Source organism: Drosophila virilis, chromosome 2 (assembly GCF_030788295.1).
Source record: "Drosophila virilis strain 15010-1051.87 chromosome 2, Dvir_AGI_RSII-ME, whole genome shotgun sequence".
Lineage (NCBI taxonomy): Eukaryota > Metazoa > Arthropoda > Insecta > Diptera > Drosophilidae > Drosophila > Drosophila virilis.
In genome coordinates this window covers 21,660,751-21,684,332 of record NC_091544.1, presented here as the reverse complement: position 1 = coordinate 21,684,332, position 23,582 = coordinate 21,660,751, and the positions used below count along the sequence as shown (strand labels likewise).

The window sequence follows — 23,582 nt, the reverse complement described above, 5'->3', positions numbered from 1 at the left end:
CGTATGTCAGAAAGTCAGAAGTTGGGGACAAGTCGTTTTGAAACGACAAGATTTACATTTTAACCGCAACAAAAGAAAACTGTTTTTTTTTAATCGTTAAGAAAATCAATAGAAACCCGAATCAAAAATTCAAGTGTGGTCTCATTTTGCTGCCTTTGCAGACGAAAACGGAACCACGTGCCAGGCACAGCCGCATCGTAGCCACCGTACAGCCGTATAGTAACAGTGCCACACCCAGTGCGCCCACAACGCCAAGCAAACAACTGCAGCGAACTGGCAGCAGCGCCTGGCAGAACAGCAGCCTCAGCGAGAGCGGTGTCTTTGTCGAGTGCGATTTATCCGCAACGTCAACGGAACGCGAACCACATCCCCACCTTCAATATTATCAGGAGCGTCTCATCCAGTTGGAGGGCAAGCTCCTGGTCTATGAGAGCAGCGGCGAAACGCAGGCAAAGCATTTGGCGGAGCGTCTGCAACGTGAGCTGCAGCTGAGTAAGCAGGTGAAGGAGCTGATCGAACGTGTGGAGGTGCTTGTGGAGCAAAACGCGCTGCTGGACGAGGCCAAGTGTGAGTTTGAGGAGGCGGAGAACGATACACGCCTACATTTGCAGCGTAACGAGGAAGAACTGGAAATACTGCGACAGCGTAACGTGGAGCTAGAGTTCGGAAAGGACGCTTTAGGCGCTAAGTATCGGGATTGCCGTGCTGAGTGTCTGATATTGCGCGAGGACCTATGTGCCGCCGAGACACAGCTGGAGCATCTGCGTGCGGAGCGACAACGTGCCAAGCAGCAATTGGAGAGTTTGCGCCGATCAATTCCCCTACTGCTAATTTACCACCTATTGGCGCTTGCCCGGATTAGCCCTGGTACCAGCAACATGGGCAATGAGGAATCCCTGCCACAACGCACACAAGCTGGCGCTGCCAAGCCGGCCTGTGGACCCTGCAGTTCCGGTAAACTCAAGCAGAGCATTCTTAACAGCTGCGCGAATGCCACGCAGGATCCAGGCGCCGCGCGTGAAATAAATTATCTAAAGGATGAGATCAAGACTTTGCGTTGTTCCCTTAAGGACCTCAATACGCGTCATTATGAGGCCATGGAAACGGCCGACTCCCACTGGGTCGATCTGGAGCGTGAGTATAAGTCGCGCGAGGAGGCCTATCGTACCAAAGAGGTGTGCCTGAAGCAGAAGATTAACAAGCTGCAGGATTGCCTGCGCGATGATTCGCGCGCTGCTGCCGAGAAGATACAACAGTTAGAGGAAACTGAGCATGGACTGAAGACGTGCCTTGTGCGTCTGACCAAGGAGCATCGCGATCTGATGGAACAGAATCGTGCGATGGAAAAGGAAATGGAAAGCCGTGCGGCCGCGGAACGTCTCGCTACGGAGCAACTACAGCCACTGACCGAAGAGCTGGAGAATGAGAAGCGACGCTGTCAGACTCTGATTGACGATCTCAGTTTTGCCAAGAAACTACAGCAGAGCATGGAGGAGCAGCTGAAAGCGGAAACTGATTGCCTACGCCAACAGATCTACGATCTGAAGAAAGAGCTTATGCACATCGAGGTGACCAATGGTGAGCTCAAGGAGGAGGTGCGCACGCTGGAGGCGAAAATTGCTGAAATGGAGGAGCAGCTGAAAGCGTGCGAGGAGCGTGCATGTTGCCTGGAAGATGAGCTGCGCACTAAGGATGAGCTAGTGCAACGACTGGAGAAGAAGCTAGGCGTCTGCCCCGAAGGCTTTAGCCTGGCCGATGAGCTCTACGACAGTCCGGAGAAGCGTGCAAAGCGTGAGGAGATCAAAAATCTGGAGGCAGCCAGCCAAGGCCTGGGCTGTGCTTTGAGGGATTTAGAGGTAGGTCCTTACACCGTGCACTTATTAAAAATTAGCAAATATGATTATCCACAATATATATATAAGAGTCGCATACGCTGTCTGCCTGACCGTCCGTATGATCATGTCGAGCACATAACTTGTATTTACCAGGCAGAATGAGGCAACTAGAGTCTTGAATTGAGAATCATTATTTTTTGAAGGTGACTTGATGACATAAATGCGGAAGCTTTTGATGAAAGCACTTCCCATAATGTGTCAATGGTAAGAAACACAGGAGTGATATGGATGGAAACTAGTGAAGGGTTTTTCTCGTACTATACGATTCTGATACTAAGCATAGTTATGAAAATTGATAAATTGACTTCTGGCTTCCGTTTTATTCTGTAATATTCTTGAGTATATTAAAAATGCTAGTTGTAGTTTTTTGTTGGCATATAAACACATTTAAATTTTATAACGATATGACACAATCGCTATCTAAAGTGATAAAGTCTGTTCCTTTTGTGGACTTGAGCACTTTTTCTAAATACTTGGAATATCCTTGATTATATATGTGTGAATTTTTCTTTGCAGCGCCGCGAACGTGAGCTCCCCACGCACAAGGACTTCCAGACGATAGCCTGCAGTGTGAAGCAGTTGGCGGATACCATACTCCACGCCCAGAAGCCACCGGTGAGTGAATGTGAATGTGAAGGTGCTAAAGAGCGACCTCCTTCTCTATGTAAGACTTATGAATCAAAGCGAGAGGGTGAGAAAGGGGAGAAGAAAGAGGGTGATAATGACGGGGAGGCAGATGCGGCAAAGTCTGCCACTGAAAAGGCGGCCGCGGAGGAGGCGCCCACCGCAGAGGCACCCGCGGCTGAAGGGGCACCCGCCGCAGAGGCGCCCGCCGAAGGGGCGTCCGCTGAAGGGGCGCCCGGTGAAGGGGCGCCCGCTGAAGGGGCGCCCGCTGAAGAGGCAGCAGCTGCAGACGAGGAGGCTGCTGAAGCACAAGCCAGCGGTAATGTCACCCCAGGACGAACTGCGGGTGGCGGATTGTCGGGAAGGGAGGGGATTGGCCTAACCCAGATTGGCAAGCAGCTTAAGCAGCAAATCTGTGAGGTACCCACAACGCTGCGTCGCCTGATATATGGCAAGCAGTTGCCGCAGTTGCAACAGCCGATCCAGTCAATGGATCTGCAAGTGAATCTCAAGAAGCAGCTGCAGGAAGCACGTTTGGAACGGACGCAGCTGCGTCACAAGCGTCAGCAGTGCAAGCGCTTTGTTAGTCATCGCCTCTATCGCAGTCGTGTGCGACGCAGCGGCGGCACCAGTCGTCCAATTCAGATGAACCTCCATCACAGCTATTCCGTTGCTAGTTTCCATTCGGCAGCCTCGGTGCACACGGCGCACACGGATTCATCGCCTCCAACATCGCGCACACAGTATGTGGAGATCATCGATGCACAGTGGGAGCAGGCGCAGCTCAATGGCCTAGCCCAGACGGATCCCATCAGCTCACAAAGCCAGCTGGTGCAGGTAATGCCGCAGGTGTGTGACCAGCAGCTGCAGACGGAGTGCAACACCCAGGAGTGTGGCATACAAGCGGAGAATGTATGCGTGGAGGCGCGTCTACTGCTGCTGCCGGGCAGAACACGTGCATTTATGCAGCTGCTGCAGGAGTGCATCAATATTGAGGATGACAACTTTGGCGTGGATGTTTTCCGGGCACGTGTGCTGCAGCTGTGGGAGGGTAGCGAAGAGTTTCGTGAGCATATCGAGCTGCTGCAGGATCTGTGCACCGATCATACGCGTGCAGGCGACACACCCGAGCTTTATGAGAGCTACGATGTGTTCGTGGCCGTGCTGGGCTGTGTGCGTGCCCTGAAATTTGCTCTCAAGCCAAGCAGTTCGCCGTTGTTGCACCAACTGGAGGAGCGCATTAATGAACGTTTGATAAGTTTTCATAATCACAAAGTCGAATCGGAATTCTATTGCACCATCTACTATCCGGTGGAGCGGCATAATCCCTTGAAATTCGGCGAGGATACGTGAATACCAAATTATCCGAAGTTGCCGCCAGCTTCAGCTTAGCTCAACTGGCGAGTTTTTGCCATTGGCTTTCAGAGTTATTTTTTGTACAAACCTTGAGTTACACTTCAAATCCTGTTTCGAATTAGCGTAATTTCAAAATTGTGTGTGCGTGTGTTAATAAATTAAAAAAGATAAAACAACAAAAATACAAACAATGGAGGACATCTTCTTTGACTGCTGCAGCGAGGGTGAAGCCGAATGCGAGACTATACTCATGCAGCGTGAGGGCATACTCAAGGCTGGAAAAGGAGACGCTGCCGACCACTGTTTGTTGCAAAGTAAATCCAACAAGTATGATGATCCCATACAGATACGCGACATATTACATCGTGCCGCGAATAGTGCACAGATACTGCTACACGGCCTGGGTGGGCATTGCGAGTACACGAAGTTTGAGCCACAAGGATGCAAGTGTTTCTATCCGGCAACGTTGGAGATCACCACACGAGTTCACACGGAATCGTCATGTGGCTGTCCCCCGCATTGCCAATGTGTACTGCGCGGCAGTCCGGTCACCCTAAAACTGCCTCTGGAGCTGAATCCGCACAACGGCCAGGTCAATGTGAAAATCTTTCAGCCGAGCACGAAGCAATTGACTGGTGCCGGCGAAGGTGTCGGCGGTGGCGATAAGCGCGCCTCCAATCCCTCTCCAAATAACATGCAGCGGCATTCACAGCGACGCGAAGGCCCTAAGAAAATCGGTCGTCGTGTGCGTTGGGATGCTTAGGAGCTATGGCGGCAGTTCTTCCAGATTTTTGTAACTCCAGTGAGAAGCGTGGATTTTGTTACCACGCAGCAGTGAAGAGCATGGAGATGTGTTATTGCAATTCGATAGCAAGCCAGAGCAACAAAAATGTGGTGAGAAGCATGGGACAAGCTCCACGGTTTACATATCAGCAAACAGCTTTGAGGTGCGTTTGTCAATTTTGTTAACGGTCAAAAGCGCGCCTTGCTTATCGATATCACTCGTATTTGAAATAATTTATTTGTAAATTCAGTTCGATTAAATAAGCAACATTTGAGTAGGCTGCGTTTTTGTTGCTGTGCCTGACAAATGGGGTTTGGTTCAGTTCATTTTAATTATTTCAAAGAGCAACATCGTAGAATAAATTTCATGTAAATTCTTATATTAGTTGGAATAAATTTGGAGCCATAGTCCATTTAGCCATGGACAAGGACAGGAATAAAACGAATGCCAATAAGAATGCATCGTGTTCTGCTGCACGATGCAAGAAACCAGATACCTGCATCCATTTGCGCAGCCTTCGCCAGCAGCAAATTAAAGCGGGCACCTCCACTCAAGTACTTTATCGTGGGCCCAATTTTCAGGCACAGCGCAGTGATGAGGATATCTTTTTCGATTGTCTGAGTATTGGCGACACTGATTATCCCCGGGAGGGTCACAGCTGCAAAATGTTCGCCAGCTGCAGGACAATCACTAGCACTAACCCCACCTTGTGCAGTAAGACCTCTACTAAAAAGGGAACATCCAGTTGTAAAACAACCTCCACCTGTAATGCGTCCGCCAGTAGCAAATTCGATGATCCGGTGGTTGTGCGCGAAACCCTTGAGCGTGCTGCAAATGCCACGCAAATGCTGCTACGTAACTTTGAGAGGAATAAGCGGGTGTGTAAACGTCCGTGCAGTGCAACCCTGGAGATAACAGCGCGTCTGTTAACCGATCCTAAAGAAACCAGCTCAAAATGCCGTCTAGAGGGCAGACCGGTAACCGTTCAAATGCCACTGCAATTCGATCCGAATACGGGTCAAATGGTCACAAGCCAGTCACGGCCTATCGATAAGGAGACACCAGGCTACTCGAAGCAGACGTGCACAGGTAGGGATACCAGCAAAAAAACTTTTAAGCCGTTAAGTGATGCAGCGGAAGTAGAAGATGACTACAGCATGTTTAAGGGATCATGTGGTCCGTCCATTGAGAGCATTGGGCTGGCCCCGGTGATAGTGCCCCTACCAGTAGCGATGCCAGTGCCAGTGCCAGTTCCAGCGCCAGTGCCAGTGCCAGCTCCAGCGCCAGTGCCAGTGCCAATGCCAATGCCAATGCCAGTGCCAGTGCCAGTGCCAGTGCCAGTGCCTGTACCACAGCCTGTACCAGAGCCAGCGCCAGAGCCAGAGCCAGTACCGGAACCCCTTCCCTCGCCAGAAGCAGTACCTGAACCAGAACCTGAACCCGAGACCGAATCAGAACCAGATACAGAGAAATTGCAGAAAGTTGTCACCCTGTCAGAGTCGGAGACAGCAGTGATTCTGACACCGGTACACGATCTGACACCAGAACCCTCGCTAATAGAGGGGCCTGTTAAAAAGTATTTTCTGGCCTTACCGCAGCATAAGGAGTTCTCAAATTGTTCACCTTGTCGGTTTGAGCCTAGTCCCATTATGGACGAGGATGGTAACGTCTTCTGTCCAGGCAATTGTGGATGCTGTCAGTGCCCGTGGAAACGACGTTCCTTTGATGACAATCGCGACCGCATTAATGTGAAGGTCTGCCGCTGCGTACAGCGCGGCACCATTTTCTCCAACTTTGATGAGCGCGAGACTTGCAGTCAGACATCCTATTTTGACTTTTGCCCATGCAGGGAGAAGGCCGAGGCCAAATTTCTCGAGTTGTATCACTGCGAAATGTGGTCAGCAGCGAACATAACTCGCGGTCGGGAGGTACAGCTCTCAGAGATCAAGGAGCTAAGGACACCGCCACAAACGCGTTCTTAATCGAATTTTTAAAATCCGTCCCTCCCAACCGCTTCGCTTCTTTTTTGCTCATAATCAGTTCCTTGTCCAAATGGCCTATAATTTATTGCGATTGTGTTCTTCCCATCAGAATAAAATGTTCAAATGAAGTCCAACTGCATCTAACTGTCTCTTTTTTCGTTCTTTTTTTGCAGGTTGCCCAGCTCTGATGTATATGCAGGATGAGCGACGCTGTCCAATGAACGCCGATGCCCTCGCCCCAAACTACCGCACCCAAGACATACAAACTGACCAATCCCATTTGAGAAATGAAGCTCAAAGGGCTGCCCAAAGGCAGTTCAACGGCAACGGAATGCCCAGCCAGCCAACGCAAACACAGAATTTAAGAAAACAGCAGGACATGGAGGAGGGTGGCGATGAACTGGCCAAAACATCTCAGACGGACACATCCTATCTTTACGATCACTATGTACGCTCGCTCGGTAATAATTTTGTTGCGCACAAGCGATCACAAACACGCGTCAGCCTTGATTTCTATAATATGGGAAAAATTCATTATCCCACACAATACATATGCCGTATTGTAGATGAGAACGATGCACATCTGCAAGAAAGTGATCCAACCCTTAACAATTTTGATGAGAACCACTCAGATCGTCAACATCCAGTTAACGAATGTATTTGTACCGATAATGATTGGAAGCAAATAATTAAAGCTAAAATGCGCACGCAATATCAGCAAACAGATTCTTGTTGCGAGTCGAAATCGCAACCAAGTATACCATCCTGTACAGTCGTACAGCAGCCGGATAGTAAGAACAGTCCACAAAGTTATAAGTCCAGCACTTGTCCCTGCGGCTCAAAATCTTTGCCCAACGTATCATCTGCGGAAGGTCAACCGCCGCTCTACGAGGAAGCGAAAATACAACCGCAGCCACCACCGATTCCGGATAGTAAGAACAGTACAAAATCGATGTCCAACGTACCATCTGTGGAAGGTCAACCGCCGCTCTACGAGGAACCGAAAATACAACCGGAACCACCACCGATTCGTTGTTATTGTGATTCAGAAGAAGCTCAAGGCAAGGACTTTTCTCAACCAACTGATGATGCATATTGTTCAATACCCAGTTGCCATACCGCACAGAGCGACTCCGTAGATCAACGAAATGATATTTCCCAACCAAGTAATACTGCTTATTGTTCAATACCCAGTTGCCATACCGCACAGAGTGGCACCATTGATCAAAATGATGAGTCTTCCAAATCAAAAAATGTTGCCTCTCTTCCAATACCCAATTCCGAAACCGGACAAAGTGCGATCGAAGACCAAGCTATTGAGCTAGGTAATACTGCCTATTGTTCAATACCCAGTTGCCATACTGCACAGGGTGGTACCGAAGATCAACGCAATGACATATCCGAACCAAGTAATGTTGCTTATTGTTCAATACCCAGCTGTCATACCGCACAGAGTGGCACCGTGGATCAACGCAATGACGTATCGGAACCATGTAATACTGAGTATTGTTCAATACCCAGTTACCATACCGTACAGGGTGGCACCGTTGAGTCTGCCAAATCAAGAAATGTTGGCACTGCTAATCAAGGTAAAGCCTTGTCTCAACCAATTAATGCTGCCTACTGTGCAATGTCCAGTTGTCATGCTGTACAGAGTCGCCCCGCAAATCAAGCTATTGCTTTGCCCCAACCAAGTAATGTCTATTGCTTAAATCCAAGTTGCCTTACTGCACAAGGCGGAGTTGTGGATCCAAATATGACCAGAGCATGCACTGATCAGGGCTTGCCATCTTTGCTTTCTGGGGACAGTTGTCCCCGTGGTCAGAACAATCTGACTGGAGTTGCCGGAGTCTATTATAGCCTGGAGTCGGGCCATAGTCGTTCAATGGCATCAAGTGCTATGCCACAAGCTGGAAATCCTTGTGGATTGCCAAACGCACACAGCCCTGCGCCAAGCTGTTATTATTCCTTGCACTCAGAGACTAGTAGGGGAAACGGAAAGGATAACGCTACGGCATTTTTTAGCGTGAGATCTTGCACCAGTCGGCCACTCGATAACGTAACCACTTTTGATAGCGTGAAACCTGGATCGAGTCATCGGGATATCTGTAACTGTGATCAAAGGGACAATGCCACTAAATTTTTCAGCGTTGATTCTGGCAGCACTCGTCTAGTCGAAAATAAAGGACAAAAGGATAACGCCACGACCTTTTTCAGTGCACAATCTTGCGTCAGTCGTCCGGTTGATAATAGTCAAAAAGATGACGCTACCCGCTTTTTAAGCGTGCAATCCTGCAGTAGTCGATTAGTTGATGATGTTTGTCATAAGGATAACGCCACAACCTATTTTAGCTCAAAGTCCTGCACCAGTCCTCCAGACGATAGTAATTCTAAAAAGGAAAACGACACAACTTTTCTTAGCGCACAATCCTGCACCTGCTCGAAAAAGGATAATGCCACCGCATTTTTTAGCGCACAGTCTTGCACCAGTCGACCAGGCGAGAATATTTGTCCAAGAGATGTGTCCACTTTTCTTAGTTTGGAATCGGGCATCATCCGGCCAGCAACCACTCAACCCAATGTCGAATTCTATACAATTCCCAGTTTCAACGCGCAGAGCAACTCGGAAGGTGTCTTTGGCTCGCAACCCTCTGTGATTCCGTGGAGTATGGTTACCGAGAAAAGTGGAAATCAAAGCGAAACTACCGACTGGCGAAGCGCGCGCTCTAAAAATACCGCTGAGCTTAATCAAAATGGAGTCGATGTGGCGTGTTCTTGCCTCGCACCCGATCCAAGTACGCGTACCTTCCTCGCAGCAGATCCGAGTAGTATTGCGCCGGCCACTTCAATGGGACAAGCATTTTACCAGCAGGGACAGAATCTGCAGGTGTTGAAAGGAGCAAAGTTTTTTGATGCACAAAGCACGACTTATCAGAGCGCGCGTTCGGAGCCCAGCGAAAGGCATCCTTGTTTCTGCAGCAAGAGTGCACGCTCTGACGTGGCTACTCAACAAGGTGACAGCTTTTTCGATGCAGACAGGAGCAATATAACAACATCCATCAAGAGTCGTCCGGTTGAGCATGACGAGAGTAATGCGGATGACGCCTCACAGCATAGTAGTGTTCATCAGGTAGCCTGCAATAGATCTTCTTTGGGCTACGCTGACAAGACCTCGTCACGCTCGCAGTCTGTAATGGCCAAGGTCACGTGCTTGTGCTCGTCAGATCAGAGGATGAAGTTGGGAATAATGGGACGCGAGGCTAGGGAAGGACCGCCCTTCACAAAAGTCGAAGAAAGTGGCTTAGAGTGCGCCATTGTACCCACTGATCCTGTGCTTGTGTCAAAGATGTTTTCGGCAGCCGCTACCAAAGACTTCAGCTGTTGTCAGAGCTGCAATGTAGCACCGAGCGCAAAGGTTGTGTTTATGAATCGGACTGACAAGTTTTGTGATTGTTATTCTTCATCTGAGACTTCCATAGGCGGTACCGCTGTGAAGTCTTTATGTGAATTTAAAGATGTTGAAAGCGGACCTTCGAGCTGCACCTGTGACAAAGAGTCATCTAGGGGGATGTCAATTCATAAAAGACAAGGATCGACTGGCTACAAGTCTTTGGATCCATCCGTACTTAACGGTGACCAACAGATTTCTATGAAAAGCGCATTTACCTGTTCGTGCAACCATCCAAAGTTGAATGTCGACTATAAATCGGCTAACTCCGCAACTGCACATTCCAAATCCTGTTTAACAACCTCGAAATACGGCGCGTCCATGCCAAACTTTAGCTTGCCATCCGAAATCGAGGGTACTAGGATTTCTGGCCAATATCGTATCAGCCCTGAAGAGGGTCCTATGGAGCAGGACCGGGAACAGGTCCAGGTTCAGGAACAAGTCCAGAGTCAGAACCAAGACCGAGTCCAAGGCCCGGCTCAGGACCAGATCCAGGGCCCGGGTCATTACCAGATCCAGGTCGTGTGCCAGGATCAGGATCACGAACTGGACAACTACTGTGAGTGTGCATCCGACAGGCAGGTGACAAGTTACAGGAGCTGTATATCGAACGATTGGGGCAATGCCGGTTCACCAAAGGAACGCATTGTGAATATTTTGAATTTATTGAGCGATTCAAACGATTGCTGCATGGATCGCACTGCCACTATACAACAACTGTTTCGTGAACTAACCATGATGCTTCGCCGAGAGGAAGACGATGATGAAGAGGCAGCTGAACCCTTATCCTACGAAGATTGCATGGCAGCCGTAACGGCGGGCAGACTACCACCAAAAAAACAGCCCAAGTCGAAAGACAAGTTAGAGCGGATGCAGTGTCTTGATCAAATGGAAAAATATCTGGAGAAATGTTTTCCGCTAAAAGCGGGTCGGACTATACAACCGACGGAAATTGTCGCTTTCGAACGCGATCCAAATTTTGATCCTTATCGTAAGCCTTATGATACCGACACTGAATCAAAGGATACGAGCTCTAAGAATTTCGTCAGCTGCCATACCGACGTCGAGTTTCATACGCCATTCGCTTCTGATTCCTATCGAACGGGCTCTAAATCAGGAAGCTGGAAATCTCCAGACTCCAAGTCAACAAGCAACAAATCATCTGAATGGAAGACTCCCGATACTAAATCGGCCGATTCGAAATTGCGAGATTCGATCAGCTGGAAAACACCAGATTCCAAATCATCAGGTTCTAAAAGGACTACGCCCGTAGAGGGCTCTAAGCGTAACTCGCAAGGGGGGGAATCTTTAAGTACCGACTCAAGAAGGAATTCTGCATCACCGTCTAGCCCAATAGATGAAGATGAAGTAAGTCCACTGCCAGATAACGATGCAAATGAGTCTCCCGAAGCAACGGCAGAGGCACCTGAGATCCCTGAGGAGAATGGCGAAGTAGATGTCCAAGCCGACGAAGAACCTCCAGTACTGCCTCCAGAAGAGCCTGAGCCTGACGAAACAACTAACGAACTTACTCCAGCCTCTGGTGCCAATAAAAAGCCGAGCTGTGTATGTGGGACTGACGAAGAGTCTACCAAAGTCTCTCCAGAAGAGCCAAAGCCGGACGAAGCAACTAATGAAATTACTCCAGATTCTGGCGACATTAAAAAGCCGAGCTGTGCATGTGAGCCTGACAATGAGTCTACAGAAGTGCCTCCAGAAGAACCCAAGCTGGATGAAGGAGATGACGAAGCAGTGGAGGAGGCAGCAGATGAGGCAGCGGACGAAGCAGCGGATGAAGAAGCAGAAGAAGTAGCAATCGAGGCTGAAGAACTCACACCAGATTCTGGTGCCATTCAAAAGCCGAGCTGTATATGTGATCAGGATTCGAACGAGGCTGAAGAACTTACTCCAGATTCTGGTGCCATTCAAAAGCCGAGCTGTATATGTGATCAGGATTCGAACGATATTTTGAGTCCGCTTACGGATAGGGAGCGCTTACTATGCGAATATATGATGCGTCGCATGTGCGAATTGTGTGGGGATGAGCAAACCGTAGAGGAGGAGGCCACGGAAGGCGTGGACCGGCCGGGAGAGCCATGTGTTTGCTGTCACTGTCGCGCGCTCGCTTGCGACAACCAATGTAAGACTGTATCCAAAACACTGGATGCCATCCGATATGATCCCGTTGCCGAAACGGTAAGTGTCTTAAATACAACAAAAATCTGTCCGTCCGTCTTTATAATCAATTTTGATCTTTAAAAGCTAGCGAGCTTGGAGCGTAGTTTTTTCCTAATTTCGCTAGAACGTATATTTTTAACTATTTATTGATAAATGAGGTCTTAAGCAAATATTGTAGATGCTCAAAACTTGCATTTAGGTTTTCTAAAAGCAATAGATCACCAAAATGTTGCTTTTTAAAGACGTGAGAGAAATTTCATAAGAATCGGTGAGAAGGGAAAGGCGGAGCACAGCTTGTGCTCGAGGCTTACGAATTCAGTAGATGTTGCGGCGTTGAGTTAAGGCTATTCCCTTGTAGTGCACCTTTGAATATAGTTTTCTTAGGCTTTTATTAAAATTAATTTCATTTTCTTACAGAAATTTTTCATTGATTCCATCATTTGTGATTTGCATGCTATGAATCATGTGATGAACAAGAATAAAATTAATCCCAAGGTAAATTATGCAAACTGCCTGCAGATCGAAACCTTTGTTTAAAACATTTTCCGCCCCACAGACGCCCAAGCCGTCGCCTTGTATGGGCAATGGGCCGGGGGAAAGTTTCCCTGTAACCATTACGGATGTCTCAAGTTTGGGCTGTCGTGCGCTCTATGTGCGTTGGCAATTGGATGACTGCGCCGCCGTTGGTGGATACGAGGTGAGCGCAATTTATAATTCATATGTAGCCAATCATTATATATGACCCTCTACCGTCGATAGATTTATGTGGATGGCCATTTGACGAATCGTTTTTATAGTTATCGCCACGAATCTGGTGTCGTGGCCAATGTGGATGTGACTAAGCGGCATCAGATCGTTTTGCGCGCACAGGCGGTGGGTCAAGAGTTTCCTGGCGATGAAGTTGGTTGCGGCCAAAATGCGATGGTACACGCCCATCCGGAGATGCTGGTGGGCGCTAGCCAACCCTGGACACCGAGCGTCTTTTTTTATGAACCTTAAGTGCGCCCAGTTTGACGCTGACGGCGCACAAAGTGCTAGTCAAAAGTTTCTATTCGAGTTTTGTCCGTTCTTAATACCGTTAGTTTCTGTCCCTTGTTCATTGTGCATATAAATCGATTATCGATTATTATCGATTATTTCACCTAGTGTAGAGATCGATATTTGAGGAATACAAGTGGTCCAGCATGCATTCAAGCATAGGAATTTCAAGTGGACATTTTGATCCCTTTACAATGTGCCTTAAATACAAAATTGTACTCATCGATGTTGCACGTGTTGTTGCGTTTTAAAACGCGGAATTTACATACATACACTAATATATATTTTTGAATCTGTTATATGAACAAAACTAGAGATGGGCAATGCGAACAAATTGTAGCTTATGAAAATTGTCTAAATAATAGAGAAAATTGTACTCTGATTGGCTTGTTCCTTTTTTTAAATATTAATATAATCTGTCTTAAAATCATATTGTTGACAGCGATGAAAGGTTACAAATGCTTATACTTAGTTAACACCACAACACCACAAATAATTGGAAAGTCCCAGTTGCATTTACTAAAATGTTACAATTTTGTAAAGTTACAAATACAAAAAAAGGTCAATCTGAAAAAGTATGAGTTCCAAAGGAACCTACAATCTCTAATTGTACAAAACCCTGTGGTTTTAAAAAACAGTTTGTTGAAAACTCCCTAGTCACAGTCACAAGAAATTACAAAGTTGTGAAGTCACAATTTTATCACCGTTCGCAAAAAGGGAGTTGTATTTAAACACAATAATGAAAGTGAGATAATAAATCACACTGGATTGTCATTGAATCACACAAAGCTAATTGTATATAATCTTAAGAGTTAATGTTAGAGAATAACAATTGCAACGAATTACGCTAAATCACACTGTAAATGAGCACCTATATCAGGCAAAATTGTCGCAATATAATACAGGAAATTCATATATTTTATATAAGAATATTTATACACCTATTATTCTAGCTCTATTGACTCGAAATACTCAAGCAAAATTCTCTGTCAAGTCTCGTCGCCCATCTCTATTACATCTAAGGAGTTACATACACATATGGATATGTAGATATGTAGTTAGTCTGCCGTTTTAGGCAAGCATAACTGTTGCATTGTTATAATAACAGTTAATTATCTAATACTAGATACTTACCACCTGGAACGTAGCAATTGTGGACCAAGGTTCATGTTTGAATATACGTAGTTTTTACACACTTATTTAATGCGCATTATTTTTACTGTGAAGTATACAATAAAATTAACATTTAAATGCATGAAAGATGCGAAGGCGTATAGTGGGTAGGATATTATGTCATCTAATACTAGGCGTAGTTGCGGCATGTGGAATGGAACATAGAACTTAAACTATCTACGCAAACAGGGCTGGCAAGTGCCGGGCAGCACAAACGATGGATGGCACTCGGGGCACTTGGGATTCTCGCCGAACCATCTGCCATGTGTGGAGCTGCTACTAGACGAGCTGCTGCCGCCGTTGGTGCCGGCACGACGCTCTGGTATCTTTAACTGAAATGAATTGTAGAGATCTCCGGCGGCGCTCGAGCCAGGCGCATAGCCCGTGCGTCCGATTGTCTCCAGCGGGAAGGCATACTCCGGTATTAGGAGCTGCTTACGCAGCTGTGTTATGTCTGTCGATGTGGAGCTAGCGCTAGCGCTGACCACATCTGCGCGTCGCTGCGCCTTCTCCGCGGCCATCATGGGCAGCTCATTGGGTTTGATGGAACGCGAGATGGGCAATCGCTTGGGCGCAACTGCGGCTGAGCCATGGCTGGCTATGTCATTCAACTTGGAGTTGAAGCTATCCTGTTTGGTCTTGACGCTGTAGTCGCCTGTGGTCTCTGGGTATTCGCGTCCATCCACGCCTATTGGCGGATCCAGTTTAGGTGGCTGCAGCCCATTAGCAGGCACCTTCCATTCGTAGTAGATGGGCGGTCCTTGTGTGGTGGCTATGTCATGTGGTACAAACTCCACAAATGGTGGCAGCAGATCGTTAAAAGGCAGCTCTGCCTTGGCTGCTACTTTGGGCGCCGATGTCGAAGTGGGCGTGGCTGGGCGGAATGCTTGCGCCGGCGTGGGCGTACGATGCTCTGTTTGAGCCACAGCTGGGCGATAGTTGATCGCTGTACTTGCCGTAGTGGCCAGCGTGGAGTAGGAGAACGGCTGTCCAGCGTAAGTGGTGGGTCGGCTAAGCGGGCGTGCGGTGGTGCTTGGTCCGGCAGCTGCTGCCGTAAAGCGTGTCTGAGTTGAGGCAGTGCTAAAAGGCGCCGCTGACGAAGTCCGCAATGTTTCTGTGGCCGGCTGCAGCTCGTCCTGGTTGTAAATGGGATACACAAAAGGTGGTTCATAAATTTTCGATGGCGCCTTTATGAACTTGACCAGCTTGGTGGTGTTTTTGGTCGCTGGCTGCTCAGCAGAGTTAAAGTCAGCCGATGTATTGTAGCGTGTGCTGTGACTGGTTCCCAGGTCATCTGTATCAGGATCCGCAATGCGCTGATGCAGTGCCTCCGTCCGTTTGTGCAGCACAGGCGCAACAGAGGCCGGCCTGCGAGTTGTGGTGCGGCTGGTGGTGATGATGGGTTTGGCTCGGGGTGTGCTGCTGGCCACTTCGATCTGTGGCTCGTAAGCCGGCGGAAGAATAGTGCGGCTGGGTGGAGGAATGCGCCAGCGTGTTTGACCGTTTTGTGCTAACTGAGACTCAAATTTGGCAGCGCCTTTATTCGAATCATCGCGTATTTGATTTTGACTCGGCGTTAGCTGCTGCACGAAATAGAGCTTGGTCAGTTAAGAAAAAATTAATTGTGAATAGGAAAGTCTTACCTTGTATTGGCTTCTAAATGATTCGCCGGAGTAGTCGGGTGCATAGGGACGATCCAGCAAATCTGGACGTGGTGTGCGCAAATTGTTTTCTTCATCGTTTACAAAAGGCTTATCACGCTGTCCTAGAAGGCACACAATAAAAAAAAATAAGTAAAGAGTCAACACTAAATTTCCTTTCTAGACTTTAAGCATTTAAACTTTGTAAATATTGTTTTTTCTAACAGTTTTTGTTTAATCATAGTTTGTTCTCTTAAATTGTTTTGTTTCGCAAACTCAAATGATTTTGATTCTGAAGATTCCTTTATTATTGAAAATTGTTTGAAAGGGTAGAATGGTATTATGCAAATGCATCTAACAGGCAGAAGGAAGTATCTCCGATCCCAAAAAGTATATATCCTTGGTCAAAATAAGTGGCCAAGTCGATCTATCCCTGTCCGTGTGTCTGTCTATTCATATATCCATGCATATATATGAACGCGTCGATCTCAGAGCCTACAAAGCTAGAAAATTTGAATGTAGAGAGTTTATGCGAATATTCCATGGCCAAATATAGTCTATTGCAGAATATTTCATCAAGATTGGCACGCCACATCGCAGCAAGCGCAAGGTGCTCGAATGTTGTTGTAATGCTAATAATATGTTTCCTTGGTGTTTTGATAGCAGTTTCCGGGTATTATATTTATTCTACTTACTTACATTTTCTATTAATTTTCACTTACCAATTAGAAGATTGGCCGCATAGTTGCTCTCAGCCTTGGAGCAGTTGACCATGTACCAATGATCGCAGATGAGCATGCGCTGCTGAAAGAGCGTGGTGTTGGGACAGGTATAGCTGAACTGACGTCCCAGACCATCGCACATGTGATAGACCTAAGCGATAAGGATGATAACAGATCATATAAAAGAGTACAATACAAAAGATTACGACACACACCTGACAGCCCGTCTCCACGTCCGCATAGTAGCCCGCTGGACGTCCTGTGCAAGAGAAGGAAGTCTTTTGCGCGTTCAATCCATTTTGGCACTGGAAAAATAAAAAGTGTGGTATTTTTTAAGACATATATTGAGGTAGCAAAACTGGAAACGTATTTTGAAAATTAGAATCCATGTAAAACTGAAAAAAAGTGACGAATCGAAACTCGAGATCACATGTATGTTCAGGTTCTTGAATTAAACCTTGAGACAAGTAATGGGTTCGAACCGTGAACCGAGTGTGTGAGTATATGAGAATTGTTTGGGGCGCTTTCCCAAGCCAAGAGCGATTAGTGCGGCTAAACAAATGATACAAGTACTCGCCGTCTGATCAAGATCTATGAATACTCGAACTGGGTACTCGTGTCGAGACCATATACAACTGTTGCTGGCATGCATATGCCACAGCCTCGGGCTATGGTCCACCAAGTGATGAATTGAAGTGATGTCATAAGTTGGCACATGGTGCCACGGCTGCTTGCAACAGTCGGTGGGTCCAAAGCGACCTGCTGCTGTGTGAAATGTCAACTTTGTGTGTTTGTGCTTTTTTCTTTAGTTTTTCATTTTTTGTTGTTTAATTATATAGAAAAAGTCTTCATGTGTCTCTAGCAAATTATAGCCCAATGACTTATCGAAATCTGCCACTGGGCCTCTCCAGCTACGTGTGAATATGTGAAGAAGCTTCCGTGCCAAAGACTGCAGAGTCCGTGAAAAATTGTTTTTCCCAGCTGCCTCAAAACAATATAACAAAACATTTGAAGCTGCAGCAAAGCCCTAAGCCCAGCTTATATAATATTGTAAAACAAGAAAAGGAAAAATAAAAATAATACAAAATAATTTATTTACTGGACAACTGATGTTTTTGCTTCGATAAATTCGTTGGACGTTCGCTGCTTGCTGAACCCTTCAAATTCCTGAGTTAACGTTTCACAGTTAATTCGACAGCTGTGACTAAAATTTAACTTGTCTATAAGCTCTATTAAAAAGATAAAAGATACTTGCTGACATTTTGATTTTCCGCATACGTATTCCCAGGTTGTCATCTTACATTTTGTAATTTATAGCCTAAAACTGTACATTTATTGTGTACGCCAATTTGTTGGGCTTAATACGCCGTATTTAAAACTGATATGTAGCTAGGCAAAGGACATGTAATTCAATTGTATCCAAACATTGTTATCCCCTTAAGCTTTCCGAATGAAAGCCTTGCAATTTTACCCAATTTTTTTAAAAGCAACAAGAAGACTTCACTAGCCGACTTCTGTCGAAAATCAAACATCACCATTTCCTACTGATGAAAGATAAAAAGGCGATACCAAGCAATACATCAAAAATGGGCGAATAAGTATTTTACGTAAAAATATTCTCTACGTATTTGCGTATATTTGTTTTTCAGCATTTCCAGTTACGAGGTATCTTCTAGTCGAGCTCTGGTATCTGGAGCAAACTTATTTGTCACTTCTATTAAAGCTCACAACACTTTTACATTGTCGCCTATATGGTTACGTTTCCCGTTAGCTTATAAGGTAATGTGATTAGCATTAATTTGCGACACTGTGGGCTCAGAAATTGTTTTGCATTTGCCTTATAGGGGCACATTGTTTATCTGTGGATCTGTGAAGATCTTAACCGATCTTCTTGGCAATTTGGCATGCCAAATGGTTGACTAACCAAATACTTGCCTTGCGGCTAATTTATGTAATTTGATCACATGCTGCGAATATTTGTTGGTGGTAATTTCATAGTTAATAGCACTTCGTTTACGGGCGATGCTTACTGAAATTTTATAAATAGCGTTAGGTGTTGGAAAATGTTGCTGGGATTTTAAAAGAGTTTTTTCTTTAAAAGATTGCTTCATAAATTTCAGCTAAACTTCATCTGCGTGCTTATATTCATTTTAAGCGTAGCGAAAAAAGGCAACACACTTTTTTTAAACGTATTTTGTTCCATTTTTTGGGACTTTTTCTCTTCTTCTTCGACTTCTTCTATTTGTTGCTGTGGCTGTGCTGCAAAAGTGTCAGTAAAAAGGTCACTTGGTCAGCGACTGCGACAACGTCTTTGTTTTAATATGCTTGAAGACCTTTGCCGTTTGTTTTTGTTGCTGGTTGTGGCATGTGTGTGAATGAATACCCGTATCAGTAGGTGCACTCACATAGACAGCCATAGAATAAATTAAAAATGAAACAAAGCGTAAAGAGCGCAAAATTACAACATTTTCCGCCGTTGCTCAAAAGCACTTGGGAAGTGAAGTCGACAAAAAAAAAACCAACTATAAGAAGAAGGTGAAGACGAAAAAGCTGTCAGACCTGAGTCAAAGGGGGCTCGTGCACCAGAGAGATGAGAGGCTTGGGGCGAGGTTATTTTCAAAATGATAAACACCCAATTTTAAGCGCCTAATGTGGCAGCAAATATTGCGAACGAAGAGTTGAATAGATTTAAATCTCAAAAGTTTAACCATTTAAAACTGTGCCATTTATTTTTAAGCAGTATAACTGTTTGTCCTGACTGACCGACTAAAGCTAAAAAATGTGCAGTGGATGGATGTATCAAGGATTTTTTTTTACTAAAAAATCATTTTTAAAGATCTTTCTCAAAATTTATCTGAGATGTATTTCACAATTTTGGCAATATCCATCGAAAATGCGGCTCAAATGTTGTATGAAGTTTTCTTAAAATCAAAGAGACTTAAAAAGGTTTTTTTTATATATTGATAAATATAATTTTAATAAATCAATTTATGCTGATTAGGTAATAGATTTAATGTTTACCATACAAAAGTTTCAACCCTTTTATGCAGTATAATTAAATTTGAATAAACAGAAATCTTAATCTTTTTATTTATATTTATAGCCAGGAAGTTGAAAGAATACATTTTGTCACGATATATGTTAAATAATAATTGTATAAAGTCATCGCCCAGCTGTCTATTTGTTTGTTTTATGCAAACAATTCTTTTGGATTACAATTCCGTAACTATTCCAAAATGAAAAATTCTAGAAACATAAATGAAACTTTTAAGGCTTAGATTTCTTTTTAGGACTTAGATGCCTTACCACAGTTTAAAGAAAACCCAAAGGGAATAAACCCAATTGCAATTAGGAATATGTAAAAATAAATATTTGTATTGTTATTCAAAAATACTAAATATACGAATTAAATTAATAAATATGCAAAAACAAGAAAATAAGTGAAAATAATAAAATACATATTTTCAACAATTTACTAAACTATTCAGTAAAATAATTGATGAATAGATATCAATATGACAATTAGTAAGTTTGATAGTTAATATTTACTATAAATATTTGATGAGCCAAATAAAAACCCGATGAATGCTAATGATGATTTTTGATGAAAACAGCTATTTCTACACAGTATATTCTTATAGAATATCGAAACACTTTGCTTACGGTTTCTCAAGAATTGAATAGATGTAAGCATTCAGTATTATATATACATATTTAAGCAATTAATAAAAGCTATCTCTGGCACGCTAATAAGCACTTGCATTCGACTTAGTACATAGACAGTGTCAAACGTTAATATAATTCCAAGCAAAATAATTTGCATTTCAATGTGTTTACGTGCGCGGGCCACAGCAGCTGTTTTTAAGCATGTCTTCCAAATACTTTTTAAAGTTTCGTTTAGGTGTTTGGGTGATGGATTATTGAAAACTTACCTCACTGCTAAAAAATAGCGCCGTAAAGCAGAGTAATGCCAGCGCACCGAGTTGAAAATTGTTCAAAACTGAAGGCATTTTTATCAATATTTATTGTTGTTGTTTTTACTGTTTTTGAAGGTGTCTCCAATTGCCCAATCAATGGGCTGGCTTAGTAACGTTTTGCTGGGCTGAAAGTGTTGAATAGATGATATTGTAAGTGTTGGAAAGTGTCTACTAATTGACTTATACATTACTATTATAATAACTCCAATTGTGCCCGAGTCGATTTACTTAAGGTGCACGTAACAAACTTTCTTCAACAATTTTGTAACAATGTGCAACAATGGGGCTTGGAGCTTCCAGGGTGAAAACGATTTTCGATTTTAAGTTCGTAATTAATTGTAATTTAAAAAACATTTACAGTCGTTGCCACAGTAGTTGTAGTAGTAGTAGTTGTTGTTGTTGTTGTTGCCAACAAGCGGCATAAATTGTTGCCATTTTATGGCTGGCAGAATTAGCAACGCATTTGCTGCGCCCCCGTTGCCCCTGTCTCTCCATGACCTCCACCTACAATTCAATTTGCAACCTTGCAGCTTCAGTCTAAACACACAACACACACACACAGACATATAGAGTGCTGCTTGTCGTGCTGTGTGGCAGTGCATCCAAAATGCAGTTTGTTGCCGCTTTCCAAGCTTTCCTAATATGCCAAAATGAACTTTGAACTATTTGGTGTTTTTTATTTTCTGTTTGTTGCTTTCCTTGAAGTCACATAAATCGATCCATTTAAAAGCAATCTAGCTCTCAAAACTATAAATCTTCTTGAAATGCATTCGATACAAGTTTTCTGTTTCTGTTCTTAATCTTGATCTGATAAATAAATTGCTTTAGTGCTTCAAATCAATTTTAACATACTCGAACTATTCAGAAGCGATAAATTTTCGTATGTATTTAGTTAATCAGAAGTGTTAAAAATACATATACATTGTGTATTTTAATTTCGTTTTATGCTTCTTAAAAAATTGCTGTGACATTTTGTTATTGATAAAATTCGATGTCTTGTATTAAACATAATCCCAATGTTTATTTTAACTTGTTTAGAAATAGTCATGAAATTTCTATAAAAAATTTCAAATTACTTCAAAATTACCATTTTAAAAAAAAATGAAATTAATCATCGATCTTTCTTCTCCCGAGCTAGATTTATCTGAAAGTTGCACTAATCAAACTAAAACAAACGTTTAAAATTTCTCTTTTTTTTAACGATAACTTGCCGCGAGACTTTATATACTTTATAGTTTTGAAATAAAACCTTTAAGAGTATCTATATTTCATTTGATTAGAGAGAAAATAATAATTACGAATATAATTTATTCTAACGTAAATCTTGATTGAATGCTGAAATCGTTACTAAATGCAAATTGCTTGAGAAGACTTCCAGTTTTAAAATGATCTGCATATTGAGTTGAAAATTACTTAATAATGTTTTTATATTATTCCTTACAAAATATCTGTCAATAAATCGAAATTATTAAAAATATTCGTGTAGTCAATAATTTAGCTTTCAAAACAAAAATCAGCTTGAAATATTTATATATTTTTTTGGCATTCCCGTGATCTATTGTGCGTGTCGAAGACACAACAACCTCCACAAGAAAAGCAATAAAAATCTGGCTGAGTTTTGGATATTTTGTTTTTGGTATTTTCCTTGGCTTGACCTTTTTGACAAGAAACGGCAACTAGCAACAAAATATTTGCAACTTTATCCTCAGCTCGTGATGCTGGTTTCGATTTTTATTGCAGCTTTGTGCCTTGCAGCATAACAAGAAAAAAAAAATAGAAAAACGAGCCAAACTCAAAGCCTATTTGACATTTTTGCCAGCAATTTCCACAGAAAGAGCATTTGCGAACCCGAAGATGCTCAGGCAACAACAGAAACAACAATAACAACAATTATACCAATTAGCTGGCATTACAGGTTGATTACGACGACTCTGGCATTTTTTTCTTCTAATTGTTGAAGCCGACGGAAGGAATTACGAGCAGCTTGCAACGGGCTGGGACTGATCAGAGATGGATGGTTTATGGCTCACCTTTGTCTTTAAGTTAACAAACAAATTGCTGTGCTACACGTAGGTGGGACTGTAAAGAATATTCCATATGGTCTTGTTAAGTTCCACTAAACACACATCGCCGATCACGCGAATCGCCCGCTGATCGCTGATCTTTGCAAAGATCAAATGTCAGTTGCCAACTGATCGAATGTGGAAACAAAGTCAAGAGCACACGCGCCAAATTTGAGATTCAATCACGTTCAGTCGTTGCTGTTAAAGATCCACGGATCCACAAGATCCAACTGGCATAAATTATATATTTATTACAGCTTGCCATTAACACTTAATGCCTATCGACAATTCACAAATCCGGCGTTGCAATTGCAAATTGCACTTCAAACGACGCGCGTCAATATTTTATGTTTGCCGCTTCTACTTTGCTTGTATCTCAATCTTTGTAGCTTTGTATCTTTTTTGTCGTTGTTTTGCCGCTGCGTCAACCGTACCGCACGATGTCTCGCACAGAACTGATGACTGTGAATGCATCCGACTTGGCTTAAAATTCACATTAGGCCGTTAGCAAAGTCCGCCCGCTAGACGAGACACAAAAGAAGCGCCAAACGATCGTCATCAACGCCGCCGCACAGTGGCACAAATCGTCGAGAGTTGCTTTCAAATTTAAAATAAATAAATAAAGTTTAAATGCAATTGACTTTTTCAGTATACACAAATATTTTATGATACAATAATATATACTGCAGAAAAATTCATAAA

At 43.9% G+C, this 23,582-nt stretch overlaps 3 protein-coding genes across 9 annotated transcripts in view; 2 read left to right on the top strand and 1 right to left on the bottom strand.

The window, feature by feature from the left end:
- The window catches only part of LOC6629445 (uncharacterized), a 33,727-nt gene extending 19,223 nt beyond the window's left edge, over nucleotides 1–14,504 (top strand). For 4 of the 6 annotated variants that reach the window (XM_015171899.3, XM_002053126.4, XM_015171900.3 and 1 more), the window contains 2 exons: nucleotides 162–1,856; nucleotides 2,412–3,876. In XM_015171899.3, coding sequence (XP_015027385.1) covers nucleotides 162–1,856; nucleotides 2,412–3,872 — 3,156 coding nt within the window. In that variant the 3' untranslated portion in view covers nucleotides 3,873–3,876. Of the gene's footprint in view, nucleotides 1–161; nucleotides 1,857–2,411; nucleotides 3,877–4,988; nucleotides 5,749–6,814; nucleotides 12,286–12,684; nucleotides 12,763–12,823; nucleotides 12,965–13,026 lie in introns of those variants that run through there. The other 2 variants (XM_002053129.3, XM_015171898.3) reach the window with 2 other exon arrangements.
- On the top strand, nucleotides 4,066–4,933 carry LOC6629446 (uncharacterized). The gene has a single exon (XM_002053127.4). It carries the CDS (start codon nucleotides 4,066–4,068, stop codon nucleotides 4,636–4,638), a length of 573 nt encoding a protein of 190 aa, XP_002053163.1. The 3' UTR covers nucleotides 4,639–4,933.
- A 78-nt stretch (nucleotides 14,505–14,582) lies between the features above and the next one.
- On the bottom strand, nucleotides 14,583–23,330 carry js (jiangshi). Of its 2 annotated transcripts, none has more exons than XM_002053130.4 (6): nucleotides 22,848–23,330; nucleotides 20,773–20,942; nucleotides 17,056–17,145; nucleotides 16,841–16,991; nucleotides 16,122–16,243; nucleotides 14,583–16,061 (listed from the first exon to the last, which is right to left on the bottom strand). In XM_002053130.4, the coding sequence occupies exons 2-6, from the start codon at nucleotides 20,848–20,850 to the stop codon at nucleotides 14,652–14,654; spliced, it is 1,851 nt and encodes a 616-aa protein (XP_002053166.1). In that variant the 5' UTR covers nucleotides 20,851–20,942; nucleotides 22,848–23,330; the 3' UTR covers nucleotides 14,583–14,651. The 2 variants fall into 2 exon arrangements, with proteins under 2 accessions (XP_002053166.1, XP_015027243.1); XM_015171757.3 differs by having other exon boundaries at nucleotides 14,583–16,058.
- Nucleotides 23,331–23,582: the final 252 nt, after the last annotated feature.

Bases quoted from the DNA above. Each gene is read 5' to 3' on its own strand.
- LOC6629446 (XM_002053127.4), top strand. From the start codon at position 4,066: ATGGAGGACATCTTCTTTGACTGCTGCAGCGAGGGTGAAGCCGAATGC.
- js (XM_002053130.4), bottom strand. From the start codon at position 20,850: ATGCCTTCAGTTTTGAACAATTTTCAACTCGGTGCGCTGGCATTACTC. The intron at 17,146-20,772 runs GTAAGTTTTCAA...TTATTTTTCCAG, and splicing joins CGCTATTTTTTAGCAGTGAG to TGCCAAAATGGATTGAACGC. The intron at 16,062-16,121 runs GTAAGACTTTCC...TATTTCGTGCAG, and splicing joins CATTTAGAAGCCAATACAAG to CAGCTAACGCCGAGTCAAAA.